Source organism: Carassius carassius, chromosome 15 (genome assembly GCF_963082965.1).
Source record: "Carassius carassius chromosome 15, fCarCar2.1, whole genome shotgun sequence".
NCBI lineage: Eukaryota > Metazoa > Chordata > Actinopteri > Cypriniformes > Cyprinidae > Carassius > Carassius carassius.
In genome coordinates this window covers 25,785,557-25,813,217 of record NC_081769.1, presented here as the reverse complement: position 1 = coordinate 25,813,217, position 27,661 = coordinate 25,785,557, and the positions used below count along the sequence as shown (strand labels likewise).

Genomic DNA, 27,661 nt, shown 5'->3' with positions numbered 1-27,661 from the left:
TCGGATCTTTTCAGTGTATTGGTTTACAAAAGTAGTATTTGTTCATTGTTCACTATCTGCTTTATTTTACAAGCAAGATGTAAAAATTGTAGCATGAACCGGGGGTATTAAAACGTCTGTAACATATATATGTAAATAGTTTTTTATTTAATGTAAATATAAATATACGTAAGTTCAAAATGACATTGTTTTTTAATGAATTGTATGCCTCCATGTCTAGGAAGATCATCATTACTACATGATGTGGTATTACTGGAACATTTTAGTAATATTTAATATTACTATAATATTACAATATAATAATAGAGGTAGGAATGTGGAGCGCCACGTAATAAATGAAATAAGGACCACTGAATTGTTTTTAACCGGTTCTTTGAAATGAACTCTTTGAAGGAACCGATTCGCGGAATGAATCGGATGGAGTCCGTTCTAAAAAAGAAATGACGTGTCGTGACAACATTAGTACACGCCCACCACATCCGGAAGTACTGCGGGAAGGAGGATTTGTTTTGATGTCATCGTAGCAAGTTAAATCGTTGTGTCTTCACGCCTTATTTAGAGTCACTAAGTTTGAAAGCTCCTTGAAATCGATATTTTTCAGGCTTGCCTTTATTTTATTTCGAAGTTCAACTCAAGAAAGAAACCCTAATCGTCGGAGAAGCTGCTATGATGAAGAACAGGTTAAAATTATTTGCCATATAACGTTAGTCCTGAAGCTGAATTAAAGTTGACAGCCTTTCAACGATAATCATGGATTGTACAGCGCTTGAACTCGATGCTATTACATTTGCCAAATCAGCTGTACTGCATGATCAGAAGGGGAAATACAATGAAGCTGTGTTCTACTATAAGGTAAGATTCTCCTATTTGACATTTAAGGCTAATTGATCTTAAACTTCCTGAAAAGGCTTTATTCTTTAATGGAATTATCAGCTTGTTCCATGTTATGGCAATAAAAGCTGCCATTGAAAATGTCCCCATTCAAATAAATTAATATATCAATATACAGTTTATTCAATATTTAATATATATATATATATATATATATATTCATATTCATATTTGTTTTTGGGTTCTGAATAGGAGGCTGCCCAGGCTCTCATCTATGCAGGCATGGCTGGATCCAAACTAGAGAACATTCAAGACAAAGTAAATGAGTACTTGTATAGAGTACAGACTCTACTCAGTGCCGGTCAGTTTACGCAAATAATACCAATTCAGTCTCATCAAAAAGCTGTTTTTATCTATTGATGCTCAGTGTTATGGTTTTCACTTTCTTTTAAGTTGATTATTTAGGGCTGAATGTTTTCTGCTGTTTTCTGTGGTCGACAAAAGTGAAACCTCCTCGTCGTTGTACATGGAAGAAATTATGCTCATATTTTCCACGGCCCAACCTTTAGAAAGCTTGCATAGGTCATACCTCACTTGAAATTACATTGTTGGTGTGACTAACGCCTAATAGACTAATTTGGGAATCACAATTGAATTCTGTCAGATTTTCTCCTTCACAGTTAAAAGCAATTCTCTTCCTCGTTCTCTTGTGTTATGTAATTTGAGAACATCATTCTGTTTGAGTAGTCTCCATTAATGTTCTCTCATTTATTACTCACCTTTAGGTCATTTGCTAAATTTACGATTTTCTCCCTTGGAACACAAAATAATTGTATCGGTTGCTCTTTTTAACAGTCATTGGTTTCAAGCTTCAAAATGGATGCAAAAGGGAAATAAAAGTATAATGAAAGTGACCTATACAATTCATGTGCTGTATATTCAGAAAATATAAAAATTTTAGCTTTGTTTGAGGATCAGTCTAGAATACCAATTTTTATGCACGCTAAGCTATCGTTTGACTACAGAAGATTTAGAATATAGTACATAAGTCTTATGGACAACTTTTATTGTGCTTTTCCTTACTTTTCAAAGCTGCAAGCCTAACTCTCCATTCACTGTAAATGTTTCAGTTCACTGACTGAATCCCTGTGATTAGTTCAAGCACAGAACAGTGACCCTCTGAAGAGTAAGCATCAGCTGGATCTGGAGAGGGCATACTTCCTGGTGACACAGGCTTTTGAAGAGGATGAGAAGGAAAACGCAGATGAGGCCATTGAGCTCTATACACAGGCTGTGGAGTTGTGTATTCAAGCGGTGAGTCAGATTATACCCTTTTGTTTTAAAAGTTGCAAAAAGGGGTCAATAAACAGTCAGTAGGGTTTTTTTATTCCAAAGACATTAATATCTTTACTAAGCAAAGGGACTTTATACTGATTATACTGATCAAAAGTTACAGTACATTACAAGTTAGATTTCAAATAAATACTAGGAATTTTTTTTTCATTATTTTATTATTTTTTATAAAAGAATTCTAAAATAAATATAAGCATAAAATATAAGCAACTTACAATAACTATTCAGATTTGACATCGCAGGAATAAATAGCATTTTAAAATAAATTATTTTAATTTTTATATTTTAACATGTTGTTTTTGCCTGTTTATTCTGTCTCTTTCAAAAACATAAAAAAATGGTACTAACCCCAAACTTTTGAACAGTAGTATATATAAAGAACTCTATAATTCGATCATAACTATGCATGTGGACTTAGATACTAGCAGCAGTTCTGAAGTCATAGTTGTCAGTCTTTGAAACAGGTGGTGGTGTCAAGTTGGTAGTTTTGGTTTCATATCTCTCACCGCTGGTTATATGGGCTCCTCTGTAACTAGAAACTGAGCCAAGCCCTGTAATCTTTGAACTCTTTCTCTCTCCCAAACAGTCCAGTGAGACATCAGACCAAGCACTACAGGGGAAACTGAAGCAGCTTGCTCGGCAGGCTCTGGACAGGTGCTTCACTGTTTACTCTAATGCTAAAATACTAATACTCCACTGTATTATGAATATTTTGTGTGAAATACCACATAATCAACAGCAATATCTACAGCAATTGTGGCATATTGACAATTGGCATAGAATATAACAACTCTCATGCATTTGAGAATATAATAATGCACAATCAATGCAATGCACATTTACCCATAATCCTTGGTTTTCATCTCCTTTTCCCCTTTCAGGGCAGAGGCACTGAAAGACTCTCTCACTAAACCAGCAAACCGGGATAAAGCTGCCTCCCCTGCATCCAAAGGCTCTGCTCAGGTGAGGCAGTTCTCTCCGCTGGGCCCAGACTTCTCCCTCCAGGACAAAGCGCAGCCGGTCCGAGCAGTGCAGTCCAGTGAGCCGCAAGGTCAACGTTACACAGCGGAGGAGATTGAGGTGCTCAGGTAGGCTCAGCAAACTTGATGTCTCACTTCAGTTAATCTTACAAAAGTGCTTATAATTGTATTGTAGTGTTAAGTCTTAAGTTAAGTGTTAAGTTAAGTCTATTTTTGTGTATTTCAAAAGGAGTATCTGTTTTTTTATGCTGTGCATTTATAATGTTGTGATGCTTAAATTGACTTCTAATTTATTTTATTTGGACAAAACATTATATAATTTTATAATATGGGTTTTAATTTATTGGTTATCAGTCACAAGATAAAAAACAATTGTCTCATGGATATCAGCCACAATTGCATTTTTTTTTTTTTTTTTGCAATGTTTCAACATAATGCATATAAAATGTTTTGAAAGTGTAATATTTTGAAAATATATTCTTACTTTTTTTTCTCTCTTTTTTTTGTGTTTTGCAGGAAGACTTCCAAGATAAATGGAATTGAATATGTTCCATTCATGAGTGTTGACCTGAGGGAACGTTTTGCGTTTCCTGTTCCATTCTCGTGAGTACTTTATGTATGAGTGAAATTTGAACAAGTGCAGCTGTTTCTCTGTCATGCTCTGGTATTTTTGTATCGTGCAACAGCTGTATTTTGCTTAGAATTACAATAACTCCAAAGTTTTGAGTCAGTAGGATTTTTTTTTTTTTAAGAAACAAACACTTTTATTTCTGCAAAGAGACATTAAATTCATCAAAAATGACAGTAAACGAAGAGTTCTATTCAAATATATGTATATATGTATGTGTGTGTATATATATATATATATATATATATATATATATATATATATATATATATATATATATATATATATATATATATATATATATATATATATAATTTATTTATTTTTATTTATTTATTTATTTTTTTTACTTTCTATTCACCAAAAAATCCTGAAAAAGGCTATCATACTATCATGGTTTCCACAAAAATAATAAGCAGTACAGTACATTTTCAACACTGATATAAAAAACCTTTTAAAAATTCAGCTTCGCCATCACAGGAATACAGTACATAAAAAAAAATATTAAAATAGAAACCAGTTATTTTCATTTGTAGTAATATTTTTCAGTAGTAATATGTTTACCATATTTCAGATCAAATAAATGCAGTCTTTGTGAGCATAAGAGACTTATTTCAAAAACATTTAAAAAAAAATCTTACCCATCCCAATTCTTTTACTGTAATGTATTTAAGAGCAGTAGTCTTATAACACTGTGAAATATAGCATTGCCAAAATATTTGGGTGACATGATTATGTTTATAAATAGGGACAAATGTGGGAAACTAGCTCTGTCGCCAAAGCAGAAAGCTATATTCTCACGCTGGGTTCGACCTGATGACATCTGCAATAACCCCACCATGATCTACACTGTGTCCAGCTTCAGCATCAAGCAGGTCACGCTTTCTGCATCTCTGCTTCTCATTTGAACTTGGCCAGTAATAGTTTCGAATAGTATTTAAAGCAGTTTTGCCATTCAGAAAGCTCTGTTGTTTGCTCATTTGACTATAAGCTTATGTAATGTTCTTTTGTTTGTTCATGTTTGCAGACGGTTGTGTCAGACTGTTCTTTCGTTGCCTCGTTGGCCATCAGCGCAGCGTATGAGAGACGCTACAACAAAAAGTTAATCACAAGGTACAACGGGTGTGCTAGGCCTTACTCTTTACACTAATATTTTGATTCATGTGTAAACCCTTGGATTATGAAGCTGTTTTTTTGGATGTCTCTTGGACTGAATCAACTATGTCAGGTGTCCATTCAGGTGGAATGTTAAAAATTTCTGGAAAAACACCTCTGTTTACTGTAGTTTATATTAATAATAATTATATAACAAGAATTATAAATGTTTATTTGCATGTTTGTGTGTAGCATCATCTACCCACAGAACAGGAAAGGAGAGCCAGAGTATAACCCTTGTGGGAAGTACATGGTGAAACTGCACATTAACGGCGTCCCGAGAAAGGTGCTTACCCTCTCTAAGCCCCACCTCCTCAAATAAACTCCAGTTTTTTCTATTGTCGTCTTTATTGTTTGAAGATGAACAGGTTCAGAATTGTATTGTCATAGTTCAGGCGTGTGTTTCTCTGTCAGGTGATTATTGACGATTTCCTCCCGGTGGATCGCAATAGTGAGCTGCTTTGCTCCTACTCCAGTAATCGCAATGAACTTTGGGTGTCGCTCATTGAGAAGGCTTACATGAAGGTCATGGGAGGGTATGATTTCCCAGGCTCCAATTCTGTGAGTGGCACTTCAGACTCAGACGATCTTTGTTTCTTTAAGATGTCTCTTTTACAGAAAAAAAAACAAAGGGATACACAGATATTACAGTTCTGGTTGATTTTCATCTTATGGCTCATGGTGAATGGTAAAATAATGATATTTGTTATTCTGGGTTTTTTGATGAAGTTCAAGAGAACAGTGTTTATTTGGAATAGAAATGTATAAAAGGGATAGTTCACCCAAAAATGAGAATTCTGCTTTTAATTACTCAAATTAAAATATTTTTGATGAAATCCAAGAGCTTTCTGACCTTGCGAGAGCTTTCTGCTTTTCCGCGTCAGTCTTCGACACACAGCCATAACGAATTGCTGAATAAAGTTATTTTGTATTTATTTGTGCACAAAACGTATCCTCATAGCATCATAAAATTATGGTTGAAACCTTAAGCTCTCAGATTTCTTTAAAAATATCTTAATTTGTGTTCTGAAGATTAACAAAGTCTTAACGGGTTTAGAACGACATGAGGGTGAGTAATTAATGGCAGAATTGTAATTTTTTTGGTGAACTATCCCTTTAAATTGTACTGACCCCAAACTTTTGAACAGTAGTGACACTTAGAACTATGGTGACACTTTCATGTTTTCTTGTTGTAGAATATTGATTTGCACGCTCTCACTGGCTGGATCCCAGAGCGTATCGCTATGCACTCAGACAATCAGTCCTTTAACAAAGATGACACTTTCCGCATGCTTTACCAGAGGTAAGCACACATTCACCGTACACACACATTCCACTGGTTTGTATTGTTCTCTGACCACTGTAGGATAAGTTCTGTTGAATTTTTTGGCAGGTTTCACAGAGGAGATGTTCTCATCACCACAGCGACAGGGGTCATGACTGAGGAGGAGGGGGAGAAGTGGGGTTTAGTGCCCACACATGCTTACGCTGTCCTAGACATCAGGGAACACAAGGTGAAACTCTCGACCCCTGGTCCGTGTTAAAAATCTTCTGCTTAGTGGAGTCTAATGACAATAACAACAACATTGTCTTCATTATCTCCTGCTTGTTCTCTCAGGGTAAACGCTTCCTCCAGCTGAAGAACCCTTGGAGCCATCTCCGGTGGAAAGGGCGATATAGCGAACGTGATGAGAAGAACTGGACACCAGATCTTCTCAAATACCTCAATTTTGACCCCAAAACCGCACAGAAGTTTGACAATGGTAATTCGTTGCTAAACTAGAAATGACACGTAACAAATATTGCAAAAGAAGCTGTTATTGACCATATTGTGTGATGTTCTTTAAGGTGTATTTTGGATCATCTGGGAAGACTTGTGCCAGTATTACGATGTCATCTATTTGAGCTGGAATCCAGCACTGTTTAAAGAATCCTCATGTATTCACAGGTCTGTCTTACTGTCATTACATCTATATAAGTGTCTGATTATTAGCCGAACACTAGAAAATATATGTGAATTGTGCTATTGCAGTAGCTGGGATGGCAAACAGGGACCGGTGAAAGATGTCTACAGCTTGGCCAATAATCCTCAGTACAAGCTGGAGGTGCAGTGTCCCCAAGGGGGCACTGCTGTATGGGTCCTACTCACCAGACACATCACTGACAAGGTACTGCAACAGATTACAGTGCAGTGCACTACAATCAGATTGAGGGGACACAGTTAAAACTGGTAGCTTATACCTGTAATTAAATATGCATAAAGAAAAACATTTTAAATAAGTACATCCAGCAGCCCTTTCTGCTGAATTGGCAGGGCCACACTGCTACTAAGATCTGTTGCCTTTAACCAAAGTTCTTTAAGGCAAGTCATGCCACTCGGCTGCCATCTTGACTAACAAGACCAGGCTCCTATCTAAATGAATGGGCAGAGAGTCAGAACTGCACTTTCATTGGTCACCGGGACATAAAAACTGCATGTATAGAAACAGCAGTAAAATATGATTAAAATCGCTGAAACAGTTTGATGACTGTTATAAATTGTCTCTGCTTTAACACATACTGACAACCACCTTAATCACACAAGTGAAACAAGTAGATTTTCCTTAAGCTGAGATGCTGTCGTATGAAATAGCATCAAATATAAGCTGTCACACAGGGAATTCTGGGAATATCAGAATTGGCAGTTTTTTTTCTTGTCCATAAAGTGAACATTTAACGGTATTTTACTGTAAAATGCATGAGATGTAAGGTTATATCTATTATCGTTTTCCCTTGTATATAGTAGGAGATCATAACTAATTAACATGGGTTTGCTGTAGTATTTTAACAGATATAATTACAATCAAGTTCTTACGATTTTTTTTTTACTTTCACATTCACTCTCAAGGATGACTTTGCTCAAAACCGGGAGTTTATTACTTTAGTAGTTTACAAAACCAACGGCAAGAAAGTCTATTATCCAGGTAAGTAAGCACATAATTCAAGAAGTCAAATACATTCAGTTGTATTCATCTTTATTCTCTATAGCTTCTAATTAATTTGTGAGCTCGGTTCTGATTTTTTTTCTAAAAGCTGAACCTCCTCCCTACATTGATGGCATCAGGATCAACAGTCCTCACTACTTAACCAAGATCAAGCTGACTGGACCTGGAACTCACACATTCACACTGGTGGTCTCTCAGTATGAGAAACAAAACACCATCAACTACACACTTAGGGTAATACACAGTCAAGTGCACTAGTTTTTATTTTTATACTATTTTAATCATATTAAGATGAATATGCTCTTTCCAGGTGTACTCGGTATGCAAGTTTAATTTCTCCAAAATCCCAACACCCTTCACCCACACCAAAAGAGTGAGTTCACACCCCTGCTTTCGCTGTTTTAAAATATTCTTAGTGGGTGTTTTTGCTGGAAACTTCTTCCAGATGGTTTAACACCTCTCTCTCTATGTGTAGATAAATGGCCAGTGGAAGGGGGCCAGTGCAGGAGGCTGTGGAAACTACAGAGATACCTTCAAGAACAACCCCATATACCAGTTCAACATGGAGAAAGCAGGCCCTCTGCTAATCGAACTACGTGGTTCGAGGTCAGACTGCTTGTTATTTTATTTGATTTCACTACATTTCATTTCATAGGAGTGCTAAAATAATTGTAATAAAAATATATATCTTTTCAAACCTGATCATTAGTATACACAAAAGTTTGGCATCAGTAAGATTTATGTTTTTTAAAGACATTGTATAATAATGTAAAATATAATTTATTCATGTGATGCAAAGATGAATTTTCATCATCCATTACTCAAGTCACATGATCCTTCAGAAATCATTCTGATTTATTATCAATGTTGGATACAGCTTTGGCTGCTTATTTTTTTTGGAAACCGTGATTTTTTTATTTTTTAGGATTCTTTAATGAATAAAAACTAACAAAAATAAGTAATAATAAAAAAACAAATTATTTAAAAATAAAAATATTTTCTAACAATAAGTCTTTACCATGATTTTTTTATTAATTTGACACATCCTTGCTGAAAAAATAATATAAAAAAAAAGGAAAAAACATGACGACCCCAAACATTTTAACAGTAGTGTATATTATTAAAATATTTATTTCTTTTTAAATAAATGCTGTTCTTTTTTTACTTTTTATTCATCCTGAAACAATTATCACCAGTTCCAAAAAACTGTTTCCAAAATTGATAAAAATCAATGGAGCAATGTTGCTGAAAACTTCACAGGAATGAAATAAAAAAAAAACATTATTTTAAATTGCAGTAAAATTTCATAGTATTACTGTTTTTGTAATGTATTTTTGATCAAATAAATGCAACTTTGATGAGCATAAGAGACTTAGTATTTAAAAAAACATTCAAAATGGTTCTGATCCCAAACTTTTTAATGGTAGTGTGTAATCTGAAGGCCTTTTGCTATGATTAGGTGTAACTTACATAGAGTATGTTAACCTTAAGCAATCGTATAGTTTTGCATGAGTTTCGGATTTAATTTCTGTTGGATTTCCCTTGACATCAAAAATGACTTGGGCCATCTACTCCATTGTGGAAGAAACACCTACACACTTTCAGATCCCTTCTGTCTTTCTCTCTCTCACTTTTCACTGTAGAGTGTGCGGATGTGTAATGTAGCGTGATGCCTGTGAATATAAATGAGTTTGGTTTTCTCTCTGCAGGCAGTACAGCGTGGGCTTTGAGGTGGTGACCGTTTCTGCTGCAGGCGATTCTGGATCATCAGGCTCTCAAAAGAGAGGGAGCGGAGATTACCGGTAAAGAAGTACTCTCTTTGTGATGAAGATAACTAGACATAAGGTGAAGCAGAACCCATTTTATTGCTTTAAAGAAAATCATAGTGTAAGAAACCCTGTGTTGACTTCCGTTCTTCCATATGAGACACACTGGCTGTGTTTGGGATGGGATGCTAGTGTACTACTTCTTGCATACAGTAAAAGTATACAGTAAAAACACTTAAAATACTGCCTACTACAGTTTGCTTTTAAAAATTATTACGTGAAGTGCACAATGATTTCATAGTGTTGCGTAAAGCCCAATCATTAGTTTGCTGAATGTCATTATACAACCTCGAAAAAATGTTTTAATCAGTTTAGTTTTTTAAAACATTTTCTGCTTTGAGTATAAACATTTTAATAAATTGTTATTAAATAAAACATAAGAAACTGTGGCTGATATTACTTAAGCTTCATTTATTTGATCAAAATAGATTAAAAACAAATATTATAAATATTTTTGTTGTTCAAAATAAGTTTTTTATTTTATTATATTATTAAAAAAATTTATTTATTCCTTTGATGGCATAGCTGAAGTTTCAGCAGCCATTACTACACTCTCCATCATTCATAAATAATTTTGTTATGATGATTTGAGGATTCTTTGATGAATAGAAAAAAAACATTTATTTTATATTGTAACAATATAAAAGTATTATAAATGCATCCTTGCTCAATGAAAGTACAGTATTTTGCCTTTCCAAAACATAAATGAATAAATCTTACTGGCCCCAAACTTTTTTAACAGTTGTGTTTTTATTTGCCAAGACCCATATAAGAATCCAAAAATAGCTAAAGTAATATGGTAGCATCAGCATGCTATTTCTAATACAACCTTGTGGATTTTATTTTGGTTTACCAACAGTCGGTTCAGCTGGCCTGTGTTCCACTTTAGTATAAGCATGCAAATGCTTGAAATGCACAGCCTTGTCTCACAAATAAATCTAGGTCAGGGATAGTTGATCATCTATAAAGTAGTCATATGACTGTATAATATGTTTGAGGAAAAATATATTTCATGGTTTGTCTCATCCTGAAAGCAGTAGCATTGTTATCTTTGTTGATGGTGTGCAATAGTTCAGAGTTTTAGCATGTGTAGAATAGATTCAAAACATCTCAATTTGATCTCTTTATCCTCAGATGCGGTTTCTGTTATATGGAGGTTGAGAACTTGCCTGCTGGGATTTACAATGTCATGCCCACTACCTTCCTGCCCAAACAGGAAGGCCCGTTCTTCCTGGACTTCAGCAGTGCCACTCCACTGCGGGTTTCTCAGCTGCAATAACAGTCCCAAATCATCGGCCCACCGGATTGTTTCCACAATTTTAAGACACTGAAGATGCTCTAGATAGCAATTATTGCTCACTAAAGCATGGATATGCTCATTTACCAAAATAAATAAGCACCACCTACTGATGGTAACTGACATAGTGCCATATTTGTCATGTTAGTGTGTGATAGTGTGCGACTGCTCTGACTCCTGTGCCACTGCATTGCCATGCTTGGAGGAAGTGTGTTCAATCAGCCAAAAACACACTCCTTGAAGTTCTGCAGTCCAAAGTTGCATTCAAAGACAACAGTGTGCATGTAAAATTGACCTGAAATGATTGTTTTTCACTCAGGAGACTGCAATAAAAACAGGGATGTATATTAATGATGTCTGATGATAGATCAGAGGGATCTGTTTCTGATTCTCCATACCAAGGGCTCTTCCTCTGGTCTGTTCAATGATGTCCAGGTAGAAAGACTTCCAAGTTGCTGGGCTGCTCTCTTCAGCAGGCACAGAATGAGTGCACTTTTATCAAAAAAAACAAAGACAAAAGAGATACGCAATTATCTAAAGCATTGTTGTTGTTGTTTGCTTTTATCCCCATTATGTGCATCAAATGTAAATTAGCTCAGTATGAGTCACTATCTAGCAGCACAACAGAGTACTGTATGTTTACAGAACATAATGGCAATGACCTGAATATTCTTACATCATAAACTTTTGACTGAATCTGATGTTCTGTAATGGGGATTGCTTAAAGCTGATTTTCATTCATCTGCTCTGATGTATTTATTTGCTGATTATTTGCTGATTAAAATGGTGTACATGTTATCAGACAATCACATTTTTTACCTAAGTAACTATTTTACAATAAGGTTTTATTAGATAACATAAATTAACAATAAATAATACCATTACTTATTTCAGTATTTATTGTTTGTAGTTGATTTCCACATTTACATTTATCCATTTGCCAGGTGCTTGGTTTTAATTTTGGCTGTTTGTGTATTCCCATGTTGTTGTTGTTGTTTTATTTTTAGTAATTTAATACTCATTTTCAGCAAGGATGCATTCAATTTACCAAAAGTTAGAGTAAATATTTATGTTACAAAAGGTTTCCATTTCATATATATATATATATATATATATTTTTTTTTTTTAATTCTTAAGACTGGAATAGTGGCTGATTAAAGCTCAGCTTTGCCATAAAAGGAATACATTACATTTAACAATGTATTAAATAAATTTATAAATAAGAGAATAAATAAATCTATTTATTACCGACGTCAAACGTTTGAGAAGTGTGAGCAAAATCTCCACAGCATGGCTGGTCTTCCTCAGCACTCGTAAACATCAAAATTAATCCGTTCAAAATAAGCGGGAATATTAACGCAACGCTTCTGTTTTATAATGTGGCTAAATATTAAATATTTGACAGTCGTTCTTTTGTTAGAATGGTAAACAGTAATATTCAGTGATTTAAACTAAGCGAAATGTCGCCATTTTTAATTGAAAATGTAAAATATTTAGCTGTTTGTGTTTTCAACATTATGCGAACATTCAAGGATTCATTTCAGGTAACGTTAACATTTTATTTCAGTCTGAGAACAATTACACAAGCTTTGTAAACAACATAACACCAAGTCAAACGCCATTAAATCACTTAAATACTGCTACAAGTTTTCTTACCTCACAATCAGTTCTCAAAACGACAGAAGAACGTTTGAAAGGAGGAAAAAAAACGAATCCAAAGAAAAAGAGATGAGACACAAGGTCACACAAAAACACCACACAGCCTACCGACTAGACCTGAAGCTGTGCCATCTGTCTCAAAACCAGTAGCTACTGCACGCAGAGGCTGGATGGAGCATTCAGTAATTGACCTCTTCTTCATCAGTGCAGCAAGTCCCCCATCGGGATCCAATCATCAGTGCAAGTACAGCTTTTTATGCTACTTTTTGAATCATTGTCTTCCACAAAAACACCGTGAATTAGAAATCTATTGCTCTTTTTCTATTTATATTGAAAGCAATGTTTGTTCTTTATAGAGAGAGCATCGGGCGGCATGCAGTGGATTTGGCTGGTGGAGGAAGGTGATAGTGACCAGTATGGATCAGCCTGTAGCTGCTGCAGGTCCCTGGATGACGCTGAGGTTGTGACCTGTCATGCAGGTAGTTGGCTTCACTGCCTTGTGAGTCACTGTTACAGCACAGAAGTTCCTCTTAAGATTTTGAGTCCTTTTTGAAAAAGGACATGCAGGTGAGTCTGTTGAGCACCAGGCTGAAGCGCGATCATGTGCAGAAGTCCTAGATATACAAGAACTCAGTAACGGTTGAAACATTATACTGCCACATAAATGACTGTATATTTTCCAATGGCACTGTTACAAAGACATGAAAGATGACCAGTGGCATAAATCTACATCATAACAAATCTCTTATGCATTTTCTAAGTAAAAAGACAAGTGCTCCTTAACTGACAAGTGCTAACACCATCTTCAGACTCTCTAGATCTGAAACGTTAATTGTGTTTTACCGAGATGTTTGTCTTATTTTCAAGGTTTAACTCAGTTCTTTGCCCCTTCAGTGGCAGATTTGTCTCCTCAGCACATTGTGTCACAGGTTGCTTTTCTCACACCCGTGAGATCGAGTGAAAGTTCAGTCTGAAAGTTGGCGGAACATTCTAGACAGTGAGACGAATGGGCTGCAATAACACACTGGTGAAGTGGAGGACGGGTGGCTGCCAGTGCCTCTCACACAAAATGTGGATGAATGCATCAGATACATTGGTGTTGCAAGCACTGCAGTCACATCCCATCCAGCAGGATTGTGGCTGGGGAGGGGTGCTGAGCCAGACCCCGGGGGTCTCGGCCAATGGTTTTTCTGCTTTCGTTTCGGCTAAGTTTTAGAGACAACAGGCGGAAACGGCTATCGAGGCCAAAGGTTGTTTTGGTGTTGCTGATGCTGTTGTTGTTCTTGAGAACGTTGTCCAGTAAGGCCTCGGCACCTTCTGCTCGGTCACCTTTACACAAAGATTAAGCCAGTTAACCACATTAATTATGGAGCAAAAATAAAATAGAATAATAATAATAATAGTAAAGATAATTATAATTATTAAATTGTATATTTTGTCTTATACACACACACACATATACACATATATATACACATATACACACACACACACATATGCATATATATATATACATACACACACACACACACATGTGTGACTGTAATAATATTACATAATTAGATATTTTTCATAATTGCATGAAATGCATTCTGTGTGTTATATAAATGTAAAAATACGTATTATAACGTAATATCATAAATATTCTAGGTATTTATATACATTTCTGTGTTAATTGAACAGCCCATCTTAAAAAAATATGTTACCAAAAAAATGTATTTGTTGTGCTTTTCAGACTAACACACCACCCAGCTGTCCATCAGTGAGATTAATGAACTCCTCTAGAGGGCACAGGTGCAAGCAGGCAGGAAACCGAGAAAAATGACATTGTCTCACAGGAGAAACAAGAGCAAGCCTTAATGCAATCCCTCACGTGCAAGTGCAGCGGTATTTGGGTCCAATCCGTCAACACAAACACATCTAAGAATATCTCACCTCTCTCTAGGTCACACTCGGGGGAGGAGGCGCCGCTACATTCGCTGCGTGGCCCAAGAATGGGAGACATCAGGCTAAAATCAGACAAAGAGACAGTGCTGGGCAGGTCCAGACTGCAGGGGCGAGAGGAAGGGGTGGGGGAAGTGGAGCTCGGAGAGCCAGAGGAAGAGGAGGATGAGGAAGAGAAAGGACAGGGCAAGTCCAGAGGGCTGTTCGGCCCAGAACTGAAGCTACTGTTGGACTGAGTCTCCGGGTCTTCCTCGGACATGGCACTGGTGCTGCAGTTTTCATCCTCATAGGAGCCAGATGCCACTGCAGGAAGACAGAGAGGAAAGATCAGACAAGGTGACACACGCTCTGAAACTTAAGCGTGTTAAAAAGACAATATTAGTTTTTTGATTGAACTGAATGAGGATCTGTATATCTAAATCAGTGTAATATTATATTGTATCATAGACAGATTTTGTGTCTTATATACAGAGTTACTAAGTATGTAGTTCTACTTGAAAAAATATTTAAGCACAAGACAATTGGTACTCACTAGAAACTCCATCAGACTCCAATTTGAAGCCAGACAAGTCTTCACCAATGACACCATCACCCTCTGCCCCTACGCCTCTCTCCCGTGGGCCTATGCCTGAGGAGCGTCTGCGCTCATGGATCTCATCAGAGATCATCTCCAGGTTTCTCAGGGCTGACTTATATTCCCCTTTAGCATTTGTCAGCTTGGCCTGGAGGTCATCCACATTCTTTTTCAGTTGCTTAAGAGGTAAGGACAGAAAAAAATAACCTGACATTGAAAACATTATATGTAAACATGGTATAAAAAAATGAAATAAAAATAACTGACAAATACACTGAAAATAATTATTGTGGCCAGCCTAAGGCACACCTGTGCAATAATCATGCTGTCTAATCAGCATCTGGATATGCCACACATGTGAGGTGGATGATTACCTCGGCAAAGTGCTCACTAACACAGATTTAGACAGATTTGTGAATAATATTTGAGAAGCCTTTTGTGTACATAGAAAAAAATCTTAGATCTTCTAGAGTTCAGCTCATGAAAAATATTTTCTTAATATATATTTGAGAAGATTTGCTAAGATCTGTTCTTAATGCAGTTGCAATACTTTTAAGCATAAACCTACTGAAATTTCATTAAATATATACTTAAAATAAGATAAAAACTATATGCAAAAAGGGTAAGAAAATAAACTTAGAGATGAAGTTCACCAAAAAAAAAGGTCAGTAATAGAAAAAGTCAATAGTTACCAGCATTCTGCAAAAATACCTTTTTTTGTTCAGCAGAAGTAAAAAAAAAAAAAAAGTCATACAGCTTTGGGTACAACTTTGACAAACACATTCTTAGAAAACAAGTTGTATCTTGTGAAATTTTGTAAATGTTTTAAGAATCAAGGGATTGATAAACTTTTTTTATAGGATAAGATATTTAGACAGTGGAAAACAAGACAACATTCTCATACTTATGTATTTATCATGTATTAACATTTCCATGAGTCATCTTTAAGTACCTCAAGCTGCAAATAATATTTTGCCTTCATTTCAAAGTAGGGCCTGAAAAGGAGAGAAGGAGAAAGTGATTAGAGATACTGTAAAGACCTATAAATAACATCATACATATCACCATGGCAACTGTCCACATATGCTGACACATTAGGCAAATACTGAGCGAGACGATAAGAAGGGTTCAGCTTCCCTATGATCCTGCTGAATCACGATCACTGGTGAGAAACCCACCCTTGACTAAAGCTCCCCTCAGATATTATTTGATTTACCATGAGTCTAGTCTCACAGATGCTTGACTCTCAGCATAAACTATGGACAAAAACTACCTACTTGGACTGAAAGATGCTATCTGCTGAAATTGCTAGTAAATCCACTATAACAAAGAAAACCTACAGTTCCCATAAACGCATAACCCAGCAATTTTGTGTGCACTATGCATCAGACATGTTACACAAAGGCTATTACAAGCTTCCATGGTTTCACTGAATGCTTGATGTTAACAGATTAATCGGTGCATACTTAGACTTGTTGATGGTGCGTTTGAGCTTCTTATCCAGCTGTTTCATATGGCTCATGGCAGCGGTGTATTTAGCAGCGGTCTCCTTGTGCAGTAGCTCACTGCGTGTTTTTATCTGCTCGGCCTCCATCACCTACTCACCAAAAGTTTTTTTTAGTGTTTTCTGGTACACTTCAATCTATCATCCCACACCTTTGCATCACTCACTCGCTGCGTTGCGTGGTTGAGCATCTCCTGCCATGCAGAGTCAAATTGCCGCTTATCATCCTCCAACAGCCTCTGTTCAGCCAGAGCGATGGTCTCTTTGGCCGCCTGCAGTACCTCCGTGGCCCTCTGGAAGTCTTGTGTGGATCTCTGTGCTTCCAGCTGAGTCTGTGGAACAGATAGAGGGCAGGAGCATCAACCATGCGTGTCTGATGACAAAGACAGCAGCCAGCGCTCCGTTATGATTAAACTTTGAGCAGGACAGTGCTGGCAGATGTAAACCCCCTGCTCAGAGTAGCAGCTGGCTAGAGACCATGAGGCTCACTGCCTAACCACTTCCATCAAAAACACTGCCTGGATAATAAAAAAATAATTTGCAGCGAATTACTGATGAATGCAAACAGTAGTAACCAGCAATATTAACTAGCTAATTATTGATAGAATATAAACATAATTGGGCAGTAAGTAAATAAACAAACACACATTTGTTATTAGTTACTCTTAATTTATTCAAATTAATTTATTTAATTTATGCTACAATTATCTGCATACATATTTATGTATTGTTCTACTAAAAAATAAATCAAATTACATTACATATTAAAATAAACACACACGTGTGTATATATATATATATATAATTTTTTATTTTTTTTTTACACACACACACACACACACACACACAATGAACCATAAGTATAAAAAAAAAAAAAAAAAAAAAAAAACCTATTATGACCGAACATACAATTTTACACAATAGTAATCAACAATGTAGATAATTTATGAAGCAATGGGATGGAGAAACTTTACTCACGCACAGAACATCCTGTATCGTGACATATTAAAGCCACACTTGAACTTCCTTCATGGGGAATTAAAGCCAGCCATGCTAAAGCCGTGCAAACATAATTCTTTTTTATTCCTTCACTTTTAAACTTTAATCTCCAAGTTACTCCCACTGACAAAAAAAGCCTGCGGAAATCTCTTACTAATTCAGCCTACTTAGCCAAACAAAGCTAGTTGGAAATAAGTTTTCCAGCCAAACAATGGCAAGGAGGCAGTTTTACACTTTGAAGTGATTTACAGTGTAGAGAGATCATGTAATTCAACTCAATTTAGAGAAAGATACAAGGTTGATGTTCTGCATATAAATGGAATATTACTAATGACATCAATCTATCGATCCATCCATCTAACCATACATATTTAGACATATATAAAACATCATGGTGCCATTTTAAGCTAAAACTAAACATTCTATTGGAAGAGAGCAGCAAGAATATTCTACCTAACATTTTGCTTTAAGATGAAAGTCATACAGGCTAGTCATAACAAATAGTGATTTTCATGATAAAACTGAAGAGTTTGAATATGTCTGTGATTCACTTCTGCACTATAAGACCTTAAATGCCATGAGACAGAAAACTGAATATGTACAGTATCAAACACTGGAAATGGCAGTCCCACAGATATGCAGTAATCCCAGGGATAATCCTCTACCTTTCCTCCAATCTGACCTATCATTGGCTTTCATTCATTTGAGACCGCTAAATCCATTTACCTTTTATTCCCTCTTCCTCCATCCCTTCTTCACTCATGCACAGGCTATTTTTAGCTCAGACTTCAAAGTTGATGTGATGCTGCCGCATTGCCACGCTGACAGCAGGAGATCGCTGCAGACGGCAGGACAGACCTCCAATCCAATCAGTAAAGGACACAGATGGATGGAAAGACTGGTGTGGAAAGTTGTGATATGAGTCTATTTTAGCAACATAAAACATAAGACAATCCTCAAGCTATATGACTTTAAAAATGGCCAGTACACTGTAAAGAATTCAGCAGACGTCAAAGCTTTGGAAGCTTTCATGTTCGTGCAGGGGTATATATTTTTTTAAATATTCATTAAAATTATACTCAAAGGTACTCAGGTCAAAATCTATTTCCTGAGGAGTAGTGTTAATATTAACTGCTTCAAATCAGCTCCACGGCACAGCGAGGCATTGAAATTAACTATTTAACAAGCAGCGCAAAAACAGCTTTAACCACATTCCGATCAAAATTAATACAGAGGTAATCTCAAAATGAGATGTTTTGGGTCAACGTCGACCCAGCTGATATGCTGTTTTGATGTTCTTAACCAATTGTCCTGGTTCTGACATAAAACTAAAGGCATTTGAGATACTTTTATGCATCATCTTTTACATGAAATAAAAACAAGGCCATTGTGTCACTTTCTGACCTGGAGATCATCCTAATGAAGACTAATGCTTTTATTGCTTCAACGCACACTGGACTGGGACTTCGAGCTTAAACGTGACACTTCAAAGATCATCTTATCAAACGTTTCTTCAGTAGAAAATAAACCTTGGACTGAATTAGGGCTAAAAAATACATTAGATCAAATAAAATAAACCCCCAAATTCTGTAACCAAGGGGTCAAGTATAGCTTAATGCTGTGAAATCTAGCTATTCTGAACCAACTTATTGTTAAAAGATTATTGACTGAAGGCGGAAGGCAGCAGAGAGGTTTTGACTCAAACTGATTGCCATAAATCTGCTTTGGTGTCATGTGGTCACCATTATAACAGTTCTACCAAGCATGCAAGCATACATGCATTCCAATTCCCAATTCCCCAGCAGAGGTCATGAGGACTAATGGACACAATTTTCACCCTCATTCCTCTGAGTACTCTGTTTTATTAACTTCCTGTCAGCATATATGCCATGTGAGGATGGATACAGAAAAACAAATCAATCAATCAGAAAAGAGTGGGAAAAAGATGATAGGTAGCCACGGATGAGATAAAGGCATTTACAACCACCCCTCTTGACTTACAGCCAAACATTGCAGAATATTATCAGAGGGGTTTCATTGCACTGCCTCAATATGACTCAATGTTTGACTGCCAAAATGATGTAATAGAGTAGACTAACAGATTTTCCTTACATAACAGAGCAACAGAAAACTGAATTTTGCACGGTTGCCATTAGCTTTTCAGAGTTTAAAGAGGGACTGAACCATCAAAGAAAGGCTCATTGTAGTTAGTAGGTGAATTAAAGGTCTAGTTTAAGCATATTTAATGCTGTATAATGATTTAAAACATTAGGGCAGAGAAAGGATACTAGTAATGCTGTACATGTTTATACATACATACATACATTTTTTTTCATACTATGTCTACTCATCCATACAACATAGAACCTTGAAAAACACAAACATATAATATTGGCTTTAAGGTCACATTTAGGGCATATGAGATCCTCATAAAGTGAAGGAATGTATATCCAAACTACTCCGTTTTATGAGAAGGCAGAGGTGCTGCAGTGGCACTCTGAAGAGAGTTGGATGACACTCGCATATAGCTGCAGGTGTTTTAGCTGTGCTGCTCATCTAAACAATGCTCAGTTCTCAAAGAGCTAAATGAGACCATTGAAATTATTGTTGGATATGACAAATCGGGAGCATAAAGGTCCTTGCCTGTGTTTAAGTGCACTCTGAGGACACATCACTTCAAAAAGATCTCCCTGGCTCTTCTAAAACAGAGGAGTTCAGTGTTATATGTAGACAGAGTCTAATTTTTTACAGTATAAGCATTGGTACTCATTACCACACTCTACATTGTTGTTATATAATGATTAGCCAAACACAAGGATAGCAAATCATTATGCAAGTTATTTACATACAGAAGTCTCAAAAGTACAAGAGCAAAAACAGATGTTTAAAAGTTTTCATATAATTAAAATAAAATTAATTTAAATATAATTCAGCAAAGGTGCATTATATTTACAGTTGTAAAGTTTTTTTGTTTGTTGATAAATGCAGTTCATCTTTTTATTCATTAAAGACTGTGTCGTCTGAATGAATTAAAAATAAAGCTTTAAACATTTTTGCACAAAATTGAAAAATTATATATCATTGTTTCCACAAAACACCAAGCAACAGAACTTGAGTACTGGACTGGAGTAATGGTTGCTGAAAAGACCACCACAGAAATAAATTACATTTTAAAATATATTAAAATAGAAAACAGTTATTTAAAACTGTAATTTATTATTTTATTAATTTTTTTACTATTTTACCATTTTTACTGTAGTCAAATCAACTTTTCTCTCAAACCCAGTCGTGTAAATGTCCAAGACAACATTGAGCCCCATTGACTTTTATTATACAGCCAAAAAAGTATATTCTATTGTGTTCTGCAGAAGGATACAGGTTTGGAACAACATAAGGGTGAATAAATTCCTTTAATACTACCAAAATACTAAATCACATAACTTTATTTTTTTTTTTTTTTATTAAGTATTCACCTTTGTAAAAATGTTTCAAGCCTCGTGAATAATAATGCTGAAGTCTTCACAAATCATTTTACAAGCATACTGAAAGAGCATTACACAGAAGCTGAAAAACTGATGTATATATGAGTGTATATGAGAAGGAATATGTCCATGCATTATTTAGAAGAGCTCTTAATGAGAAATGTGTTGTGAATTATTAATATGAGAACAGCGCTGAAAAATCTTTCAACCTCACATCAGCAAACCAGTCATACACGGTGATGTTACACTTTCCTGCATTCATTATACCTCATCACGGATTCCATCTAAACTCAAGAGTCTTCAACTGCTTTCAGAGCTGAGATACTGACAGAGGCCCAGTGATCCCTGCAATTTTTTTTAAGTATTCTGATGGACCCTTGACAATTGTATGAGTGTAAACTAGACTTTAAAGTGGGCCAATCTAAGAAAATCAAGGCACAGATCTAGGAAATGCTCTAGCTTGATGAACAAGCTGTTTTAACCTCTGAACAAGAGGTGTTAACTTCTGAAGGTTACAGTACAATTCCATGGTACCTCTAATAGGCTGCTTAAAAATTAGATTGTGCTATTTATTCAGTGAGACACTGGAATGCATAAACTCTACAATACGCGGTAGTCTGAAATCTACAATCTGAAAAAAGGAAGTAATAAATCAAGAACAAGCTCAGAAGAAAAAATATTTTTCCTCTAAATAAGGTCTTATTTGAATGGGGGGGGGGGGGGGGGTTTCCACTGATGTTTCTGACAAAAACTGGCAACAGAGGTCATACATGGTTACTGGAAATATTTTTCTAAATATATTAGAGGAAATTTCAGGGGAGACGGTCAGTGAGAGACAGTGCAGGGGTGGGGTAAAGAAAGACACAACAGAGGAGAGAAGAGAGAGACATGAGACTGATCATGCAGAGTATAGACAAGCCTGACATCTCTTTTATACATATGAAAACTCATAAAATCACATCAGGAGAGCTTTTAGTCCATGTTTACATTTTTTTTAGCTTTGTGGCCATCTTTATGATATTTTAATTTATTGTTTAAGTGTTAGTCTTGCTTCTCGCTAAGAGGAAACTGGTGTATCAAATTAGAATAACCTGTCAGTATAAAAGCACATCCTTCAACAAAATGAAGATGGTTTAAACCAGTTCAAACGAATTATCACCACATTTTTCATAATGAAGGACCTTGACAACCCAGACAGGACTGTTTCCATAAAAACACTGCAGTTTGTACCGGAGGAAAACAAGAACTTTTAAGGGCACATCTCTCTCTTAAGAAAACTGCCTAAAAAAATTCAGTGCTTTGTCAGTGAAACTAAATAGGCCATTTATAATTCTTCTTTCATGGAGTGAAAAACACAACACTCTAAACTGCCTTGCCCTAGTTTCAGAGCAAGTCAGTGCTCCTGTTGTAACTGATTCAGTCAATTAAAGTTCACTAAGTGTTGTATAAAAATCTGAGGAACTTTGCTTTTAACAAGTCGAAGCAAATGTAGCATTTTACACCCCTTTCTTCAAAACTCCAGCTGCAAAGGCACTAACCGAGATAAACTGATAATCTGCTCTTAAAATAGCACAGGCTCTAGAAAAAAAGAGAACTGAGATTTGAGCATTTAACCATTCACTCTCTCTCAGTGTTTTGTGCCCCCGCTAAATGAAGCCAACCACCTGAGACAAATCTAGAGGTAATGCTTCTGTGCCATCCAGCTTATAGCAGATAACAAGAAGACAGCACAGCAATCTCCAGAGAGGGATAAAAGAAAACACACCACAGACTGCATGCCACCACGACCACATGCCACCACAAAATGGTGTTATGCCAACTAAAAACAGATGTTATGTGGGTGAAGTTGGCTTTAGGAAGATGATATTGGGTTCTTGTTTTGATTTTCTTGGCCTCACCTGCCGTGCCACCCGCCGGGCCTCCCAGTAGGGTTTTGATTCCTCCACTGCTTTCCCAATCTTCTTCACCAGCTCGTCTAACTTTAGAGTAGCTTCCACCAGCACGGAGCGAAACTTTTGCCTGGCATCCTAGAGATGGACAAAATATAAACAATCAACAGTTTACGTTCACGGATGTACAGTACAAGCCGCTCCCCCTGAACCAGTGTTGCCAAGTCTGCGGTTGTTTTTCATGTCCGGAGGTCGAAGCGACCCCAACACATATAACGTGATGTTTAGCCCCTAAAATACAAATTTTACCAAGGGAACCCCGCCAAAATAAATTTATTTTATTGCCCGGAATGAAACGCAATTGGGCTAGTTTTGAGAATTGGGCAGGTTTTGTTTTGAAAACCTGGCAACCCTGATCTGAACGCACATGCTGGAGATATACTACTAACAAAGTCCTTTTAGGCAAGTCGTGCCACTTGGCCGCCATCTTGTCAACACCTCCGGTCAGCTATTTCAGACTAACAAGACCAGGCTCCTATCTAAATGAATGGGCATACATACATATATATTCTTTTTTTATTATTATTTTAATATATCATTTTAATTTTGCCCATAATATACAAATAATCATCAGCTTATTGGTATCAGCCAGAATTATAATTATGTGCAAAAGTGTTTAAAGTTTTATTTTTAATTCATTCAGGCAAAACAGTATATCAGTACTTATAGGTATGAATCATATCTATATTATTATAAATTATAAATAATATTAAATAGAATTTGTGTACATTTTATTCAAAACATAACTGGTGATGCATAGACCAAACCAGCTAATAGCTAATAGACCAAACCATTTGGTAGATCATGTCTACCAAAATAATCTTACATGTTGTGATGAGTTGAGATGGCACTAACAAACTTTATATAAATGTACCATATTGATTTATGAAATCGAATGAGTTATTGGTGACACAAGGGATGTTATGCAACTACATACATATTAAGCACTCTAAGAATTACACAGTGAAGATATTTTAAAAGCTTAATGCCCTTGGAATTCTGGAAAGTTTTCAATTTGTCATGGCATTCGGGTCAACTGTTTTGCACATGAAAAAGGGCTATACATAAAAAGAGAGCCAAATTAGTTTATTTGATTTGCAAGAAGATCTGTGAAGATGTCTAAAGCTCACTGAAAATATGCCTTTCACTTGCGTTGTAAAGCTTAGTCATAAAGGTAATTAAATCATTATTTTATATTTTTTGCTCAAGGCAAAGTAATGAGATCAAACTCCGTTCGTCAAAACACAGATTGATTATTTGCAACAGGCAAACATTCCAGGAAAATTAAGCTTTGAAGTGCAACATGGCTACTGACACAAAAGGAACATTAATTTGGATGACAGCCAAACAGCTCAATTATGGGATTCTCAGAACAATCAGAAGTGTTGTATTTACGAAACTCTGCGTAAGCAGAGATACATATTTCTACAGCATAAACTACTGTCATTTCCTTACTGTTGTGCATGTGTGAAACAACCTAGAAGCTTACCTTGATGTCTTAAGATGGTTAGAGAAGTCTTGGCTTATAAAGACTGTCTATAATAACCTCAGGGTCCCTCACTAAATTTCACATGCAGTTAACATATACCCTACTTTATTCATTTCATCTACAGAAAAACAACTTGCTCATATGTCCACTGTGCAAGACTGTGTTTTGCTGATGTTTTAATATGAAGGACACAATAAGAATCCTATTTAGGCCAAGTAAACAAAGCTGGACTGCCAGAGAAACCAGCAAACAGTTGAGTATTTCTCCTTCAGCTTCTGTTTTTGACTCACAATCAGACTACAGACTAGCTAGGTCATTTTATTCAATTATTACATTAGGACATGCCCAAACAATGAACTCCGTGGCATTGGGAAAATTCAGTGCGACCAAAGTGACCACATGACTGACCCTGAACAGCGGAGTGTGTTTTTGTTTTAACATGTCCTTGTTTACTGCGTGCAGACAGTGTCTAAAAAAGCTCTGCATGGGTAAAAATGAAAAGATAAGAAAGCAAAATAACACCACATCACATTACTTATCACTTCATTTTAAAATTCAATTAAAGCATTAAAAAAAATTGTAGTTTAATTTGTACTTTTTATTTTTGTGTGAAGTGCAATATTCTCTTTTTACTGGATACAAGTTCCATTCACTAATGGTGCTCAGAGAACACTTGATCCATTGCATAATCCTGATATTATAACCATGGTTCAAAATTCAAACAAAAGAGGTGACAGATTAAGAATTTGGCTTTAAAAATAAATAAATAAATAAATAAATAATAAACATTGGATATGGCATTTTCCCTATTAGAACAAGATTAAACTGACAAAACTATTTTAAGGAAAAAAAAACTTTTGGATATAGGATTGTGAAGTCATACCTCAAGCTCAGTTTCACATCTGTTGATGTCATCTGTGGACTGATTTAGCTTCTCAAGCTCTCCCTATAAAGAAAACTCAGAGTCAGAAATCTGAAATAGGGACATATTCCACGGAGGAATTCATTTCTGTGTTTCATAGACTGCAGTAGCACAAAAAAGAAATAGAGAAGTGGGTTTATGTTGCATATGCATATATGTTGATACGGGGACCGTGGAAAACTCCAAAGCAGCAATACTTTAAAAGACGACATTTGATGCAGTGTTTCATGTCCGCTTATTACAATCAGCTAAGTACCATCCGTCGCTAAATGGGCAGTCTCCAGTTGCGTTTTATTATAATTATTATTTCAGCACTTGTTATTAGCTATAGTTTGTTTCGCCATTTCATTCCTGTTTCTTGTCTTTCTCGATTTTATCCAAATTGAGCAATTTTTAAGTAAATTTATTCTACAAAGGATTATATCTATTGAATAAGGATATTTTCACTGCGACCAAAAATTCAGGATCGTTTCTTTCAGGCGTCTTGTTTGTTTTGTCAGAGCAGGTGGCTAGTTTTTCCTCTGAGATCTGGCAACACTGAATTGGGGCACTCTGTGCCGCAGATGAGCCGTCAATTAAAAGCAAGTTGCGGCGAAATAATCAATAACTCCACTCAGGATCAAGGAGTCAATACAGAGATTAACATGCAATGTCACCGATAAGCAAAATGTGATGTGATCCAACCAACTAAATCGATGTGTAAATGCAACGAGGGCATTTGAAGCGATCGCTCCTTTCATCTCATTCGAAAGATTGACATGCTTTTAAACAAATATAAATGGCAGTCTACCTGAATTCTCGGGTCCACCTCTTCTTCCTCGTGTGATTCAAATTCTTCATCCGACCTGTTCTCCTTGTCTGAACTGTCCATTATTTATTATTATTATTATCTTGCCAAAAAAATAAATAAAATGAATGTCCTCCTGTGAGGTGAATGTTAAATATGTGTCCGTTAGAAATTATTACACATAGATCGCCGAGATCATTCCCTCACACTGTCTGGTTCCCTCATTTAAAGAGAGAGATGCTGAGAAGCACACACAGCTGTGCCGCATGTGAGCAGTGAAGACAAGCTGAGACTGTCCCCGCCCCCTTCGCTTTTGTCTCAGTCTCTCTCTCCAGCTCAGCGCTTACTGGGGGTGAATGTCAAATTGTTGACGGTGACAAAAGCGCTTTGTCTAAAGAGAAAGCACTGGACTTCCAGTGTTGGACCTGGTATCTGTACAGGTGTCATTTCACATCAAATTTTGCCTGCTTTGCCAGTAATGAATATGAAAACGAAATATAAAAATTAATAGCTGACGCAAACTTTTATTAAGCCTATTTGCCTACAGGCGTTATATAGCATACGAAAAAAAATCCATCCTTTAACTTTTCATTTTTATCCATTTTTACTTTATTTTATTATAATTTTTTTTCTCTACATGTATTGTACTTGCCCAATCCCTATTTTTCACACTTCTAATTGCTTTACGTATGAAATTTTACTTGATTGAAAAACAAAATATCAGCCTAAATCTGCTATTTTTGATCTATCTATCTATCTATCTATCTATCTATCTATCTATCTATCTATCTATCTATCTATCTATCTATCTATCTATCTATCTATCTATCTATCGATCGATCGATCTATCGTAGCCTATATACTAATAAATCAATACATTTTTTATTATTTAATAATATTTTAATGTTATTTATTTTTAATAATAAAATATTTTAAACTAATGATATTTTCTTTATGCATAAGTAAATATTCCTCTTTTTTATAACAGAATCTTTTAGGTTAGTCAGTTGAGGATCTCAAAATTTTACTATTATCATGATAGGCTACTTGAACAACGGATTATTACAAATTGTATATTTATTGAAATATCAGCAATAAAATTTTATCGTATAAGCCCTGCATATCCTGTTGCCAAAAAGTATATAGCTGAATATGAACAATTTTACTGTTTGTAAACTTACTGTTTGTTAGAATTTGATGGCCTTGAGTATACTAATCATCTTTTCAAAATAAAGGAGGCACTCTTTGCATTGGAATGACCCTTTGGGAAAGTTTTCCAAAAACATTCATTATTATTA

The 27,661-nt window shown here is 35.9% G+C and overlaps 2 protein-coding genes across 2 annotated transcripts; one reads left to right on the top strand and one right to left on the bottom strand.

Annotated features, from left to right (window-relative positions):
- The first annotated feature begins 329 nt into the window (after window positions 1-329).
- Window positions 330-11,501, top strand: LOC132158696 (calpain-7-like). The gene is made up of 21 exons (XM_059568227.1): window positions 330-852; window positions 1,084-1,192; window positions 1,988-2,145; window positions 2,771-2,838; window positions 3,066-3,272; window positions 3,681-3,767; window positions 4,541-4,667; window positions 4,820-4,905; window positions 5,140-5,233; window positions 5,362-5,508; window positions 6,144-6,250; window positions 6,341-6,461; window positions 6,566-6,710; window positions 6,796-6,895; window positions 6,980-7,115; window positions 7,835-7,910; window positions 8,020-8,165; window positions 8,242-8,304; window positions 8,407-8,537; window positions 9,641-9,733; window positions 10,892-11,501. The coding sequence occupies exons 1-21, from the start codon at window positions 751-753 to the stop codon at window positions 11,034-11,036; spliced, it is 2,448 nt and encodes an 815-aa protein (XP_059424210.1). The 5' UTR covers window positions 330-750; the 3' UTR covers window positions 11,037-11,501.
- Window positions 11,502-12,592: 1,091 nt separating this feature from the next.
- On the bottom strand, window positions 12,593-26,635 carry sh3bp5b (SH3-domain binding protein 5b (BTK-associated)). Its single transcript, XM_059568226.1, has 9 exons — window positions 26,367-26,635; window positions 25,538-25,600; window positions 23,115-23,243; window positions 16,903-17,067; window positions 16,698-16,828; window positions 16,184-16,226; window positions 15,190-15,409; window positions 14,649-14,960; window positions 12,593-14,042 (listed from the first exon to the last, which is right to left on the bottom strand). The coding sequence occupies exons 1-9, from the start codon at window positions 26,445-26,447 to the stop codon at window positions 13,828-13,830; spliced, it is 1,359 nt and encodes a 452-aa protein (XP_059424209.1). The 5' UTR covers window positions 26,448-26,635; the 3' UTR covers window positions 12,593-13,827.
- Between the last annotated feature and the right edge of the window lie 1,026 nt (window positions 26,636-27,661).

Bases quoted from the DNA above. Each gene is read 5' to 3' on its own strand.
- LOC132158696 (XM_059568227.1), top strand. From the start codon at position 751: ATGGATTGTACAGCGCTTGAACTCGATGCTATTACATTTGCCAAATCA. The intron at 4,668-4,819 runs GTCACGCTTTCT...TCATGTTTGCAG, and splicing joins CCAGCTTCAGCATCAAGCAG to ACGGTTGTGTCAGACTGTTC. The intron at 6,896-6,979 runs GTCTGTCTTACT...GTGCTATTGCAG, and splicing joins GAATCCTCATGTATTCACAG to TAGCTGGGATGGCAAACAGG.
- sh3bp5b (XM_059568226.1), bottom strand. From the start codon at position 26,447: ATGGACAGTTCAGACAAGGAGAACAGGTCGGATGAAGAATTTGAATCA. The intron at 17,068-23,114 runs GTGAGGCCAAGA...TCTGTTCCACAG, and splicing joins CCCGGCGGGTGGCACGGCAG to ACTCAGCTGGAAGCACAGAG. The intron at 14,961-15,189 runs GTGAGTACCAAT...GTCTTCCTGCAG, and splicing joins GGAGTCTGATGGAGTTTCTA to TGGCATCTGGCTCCTATGAG.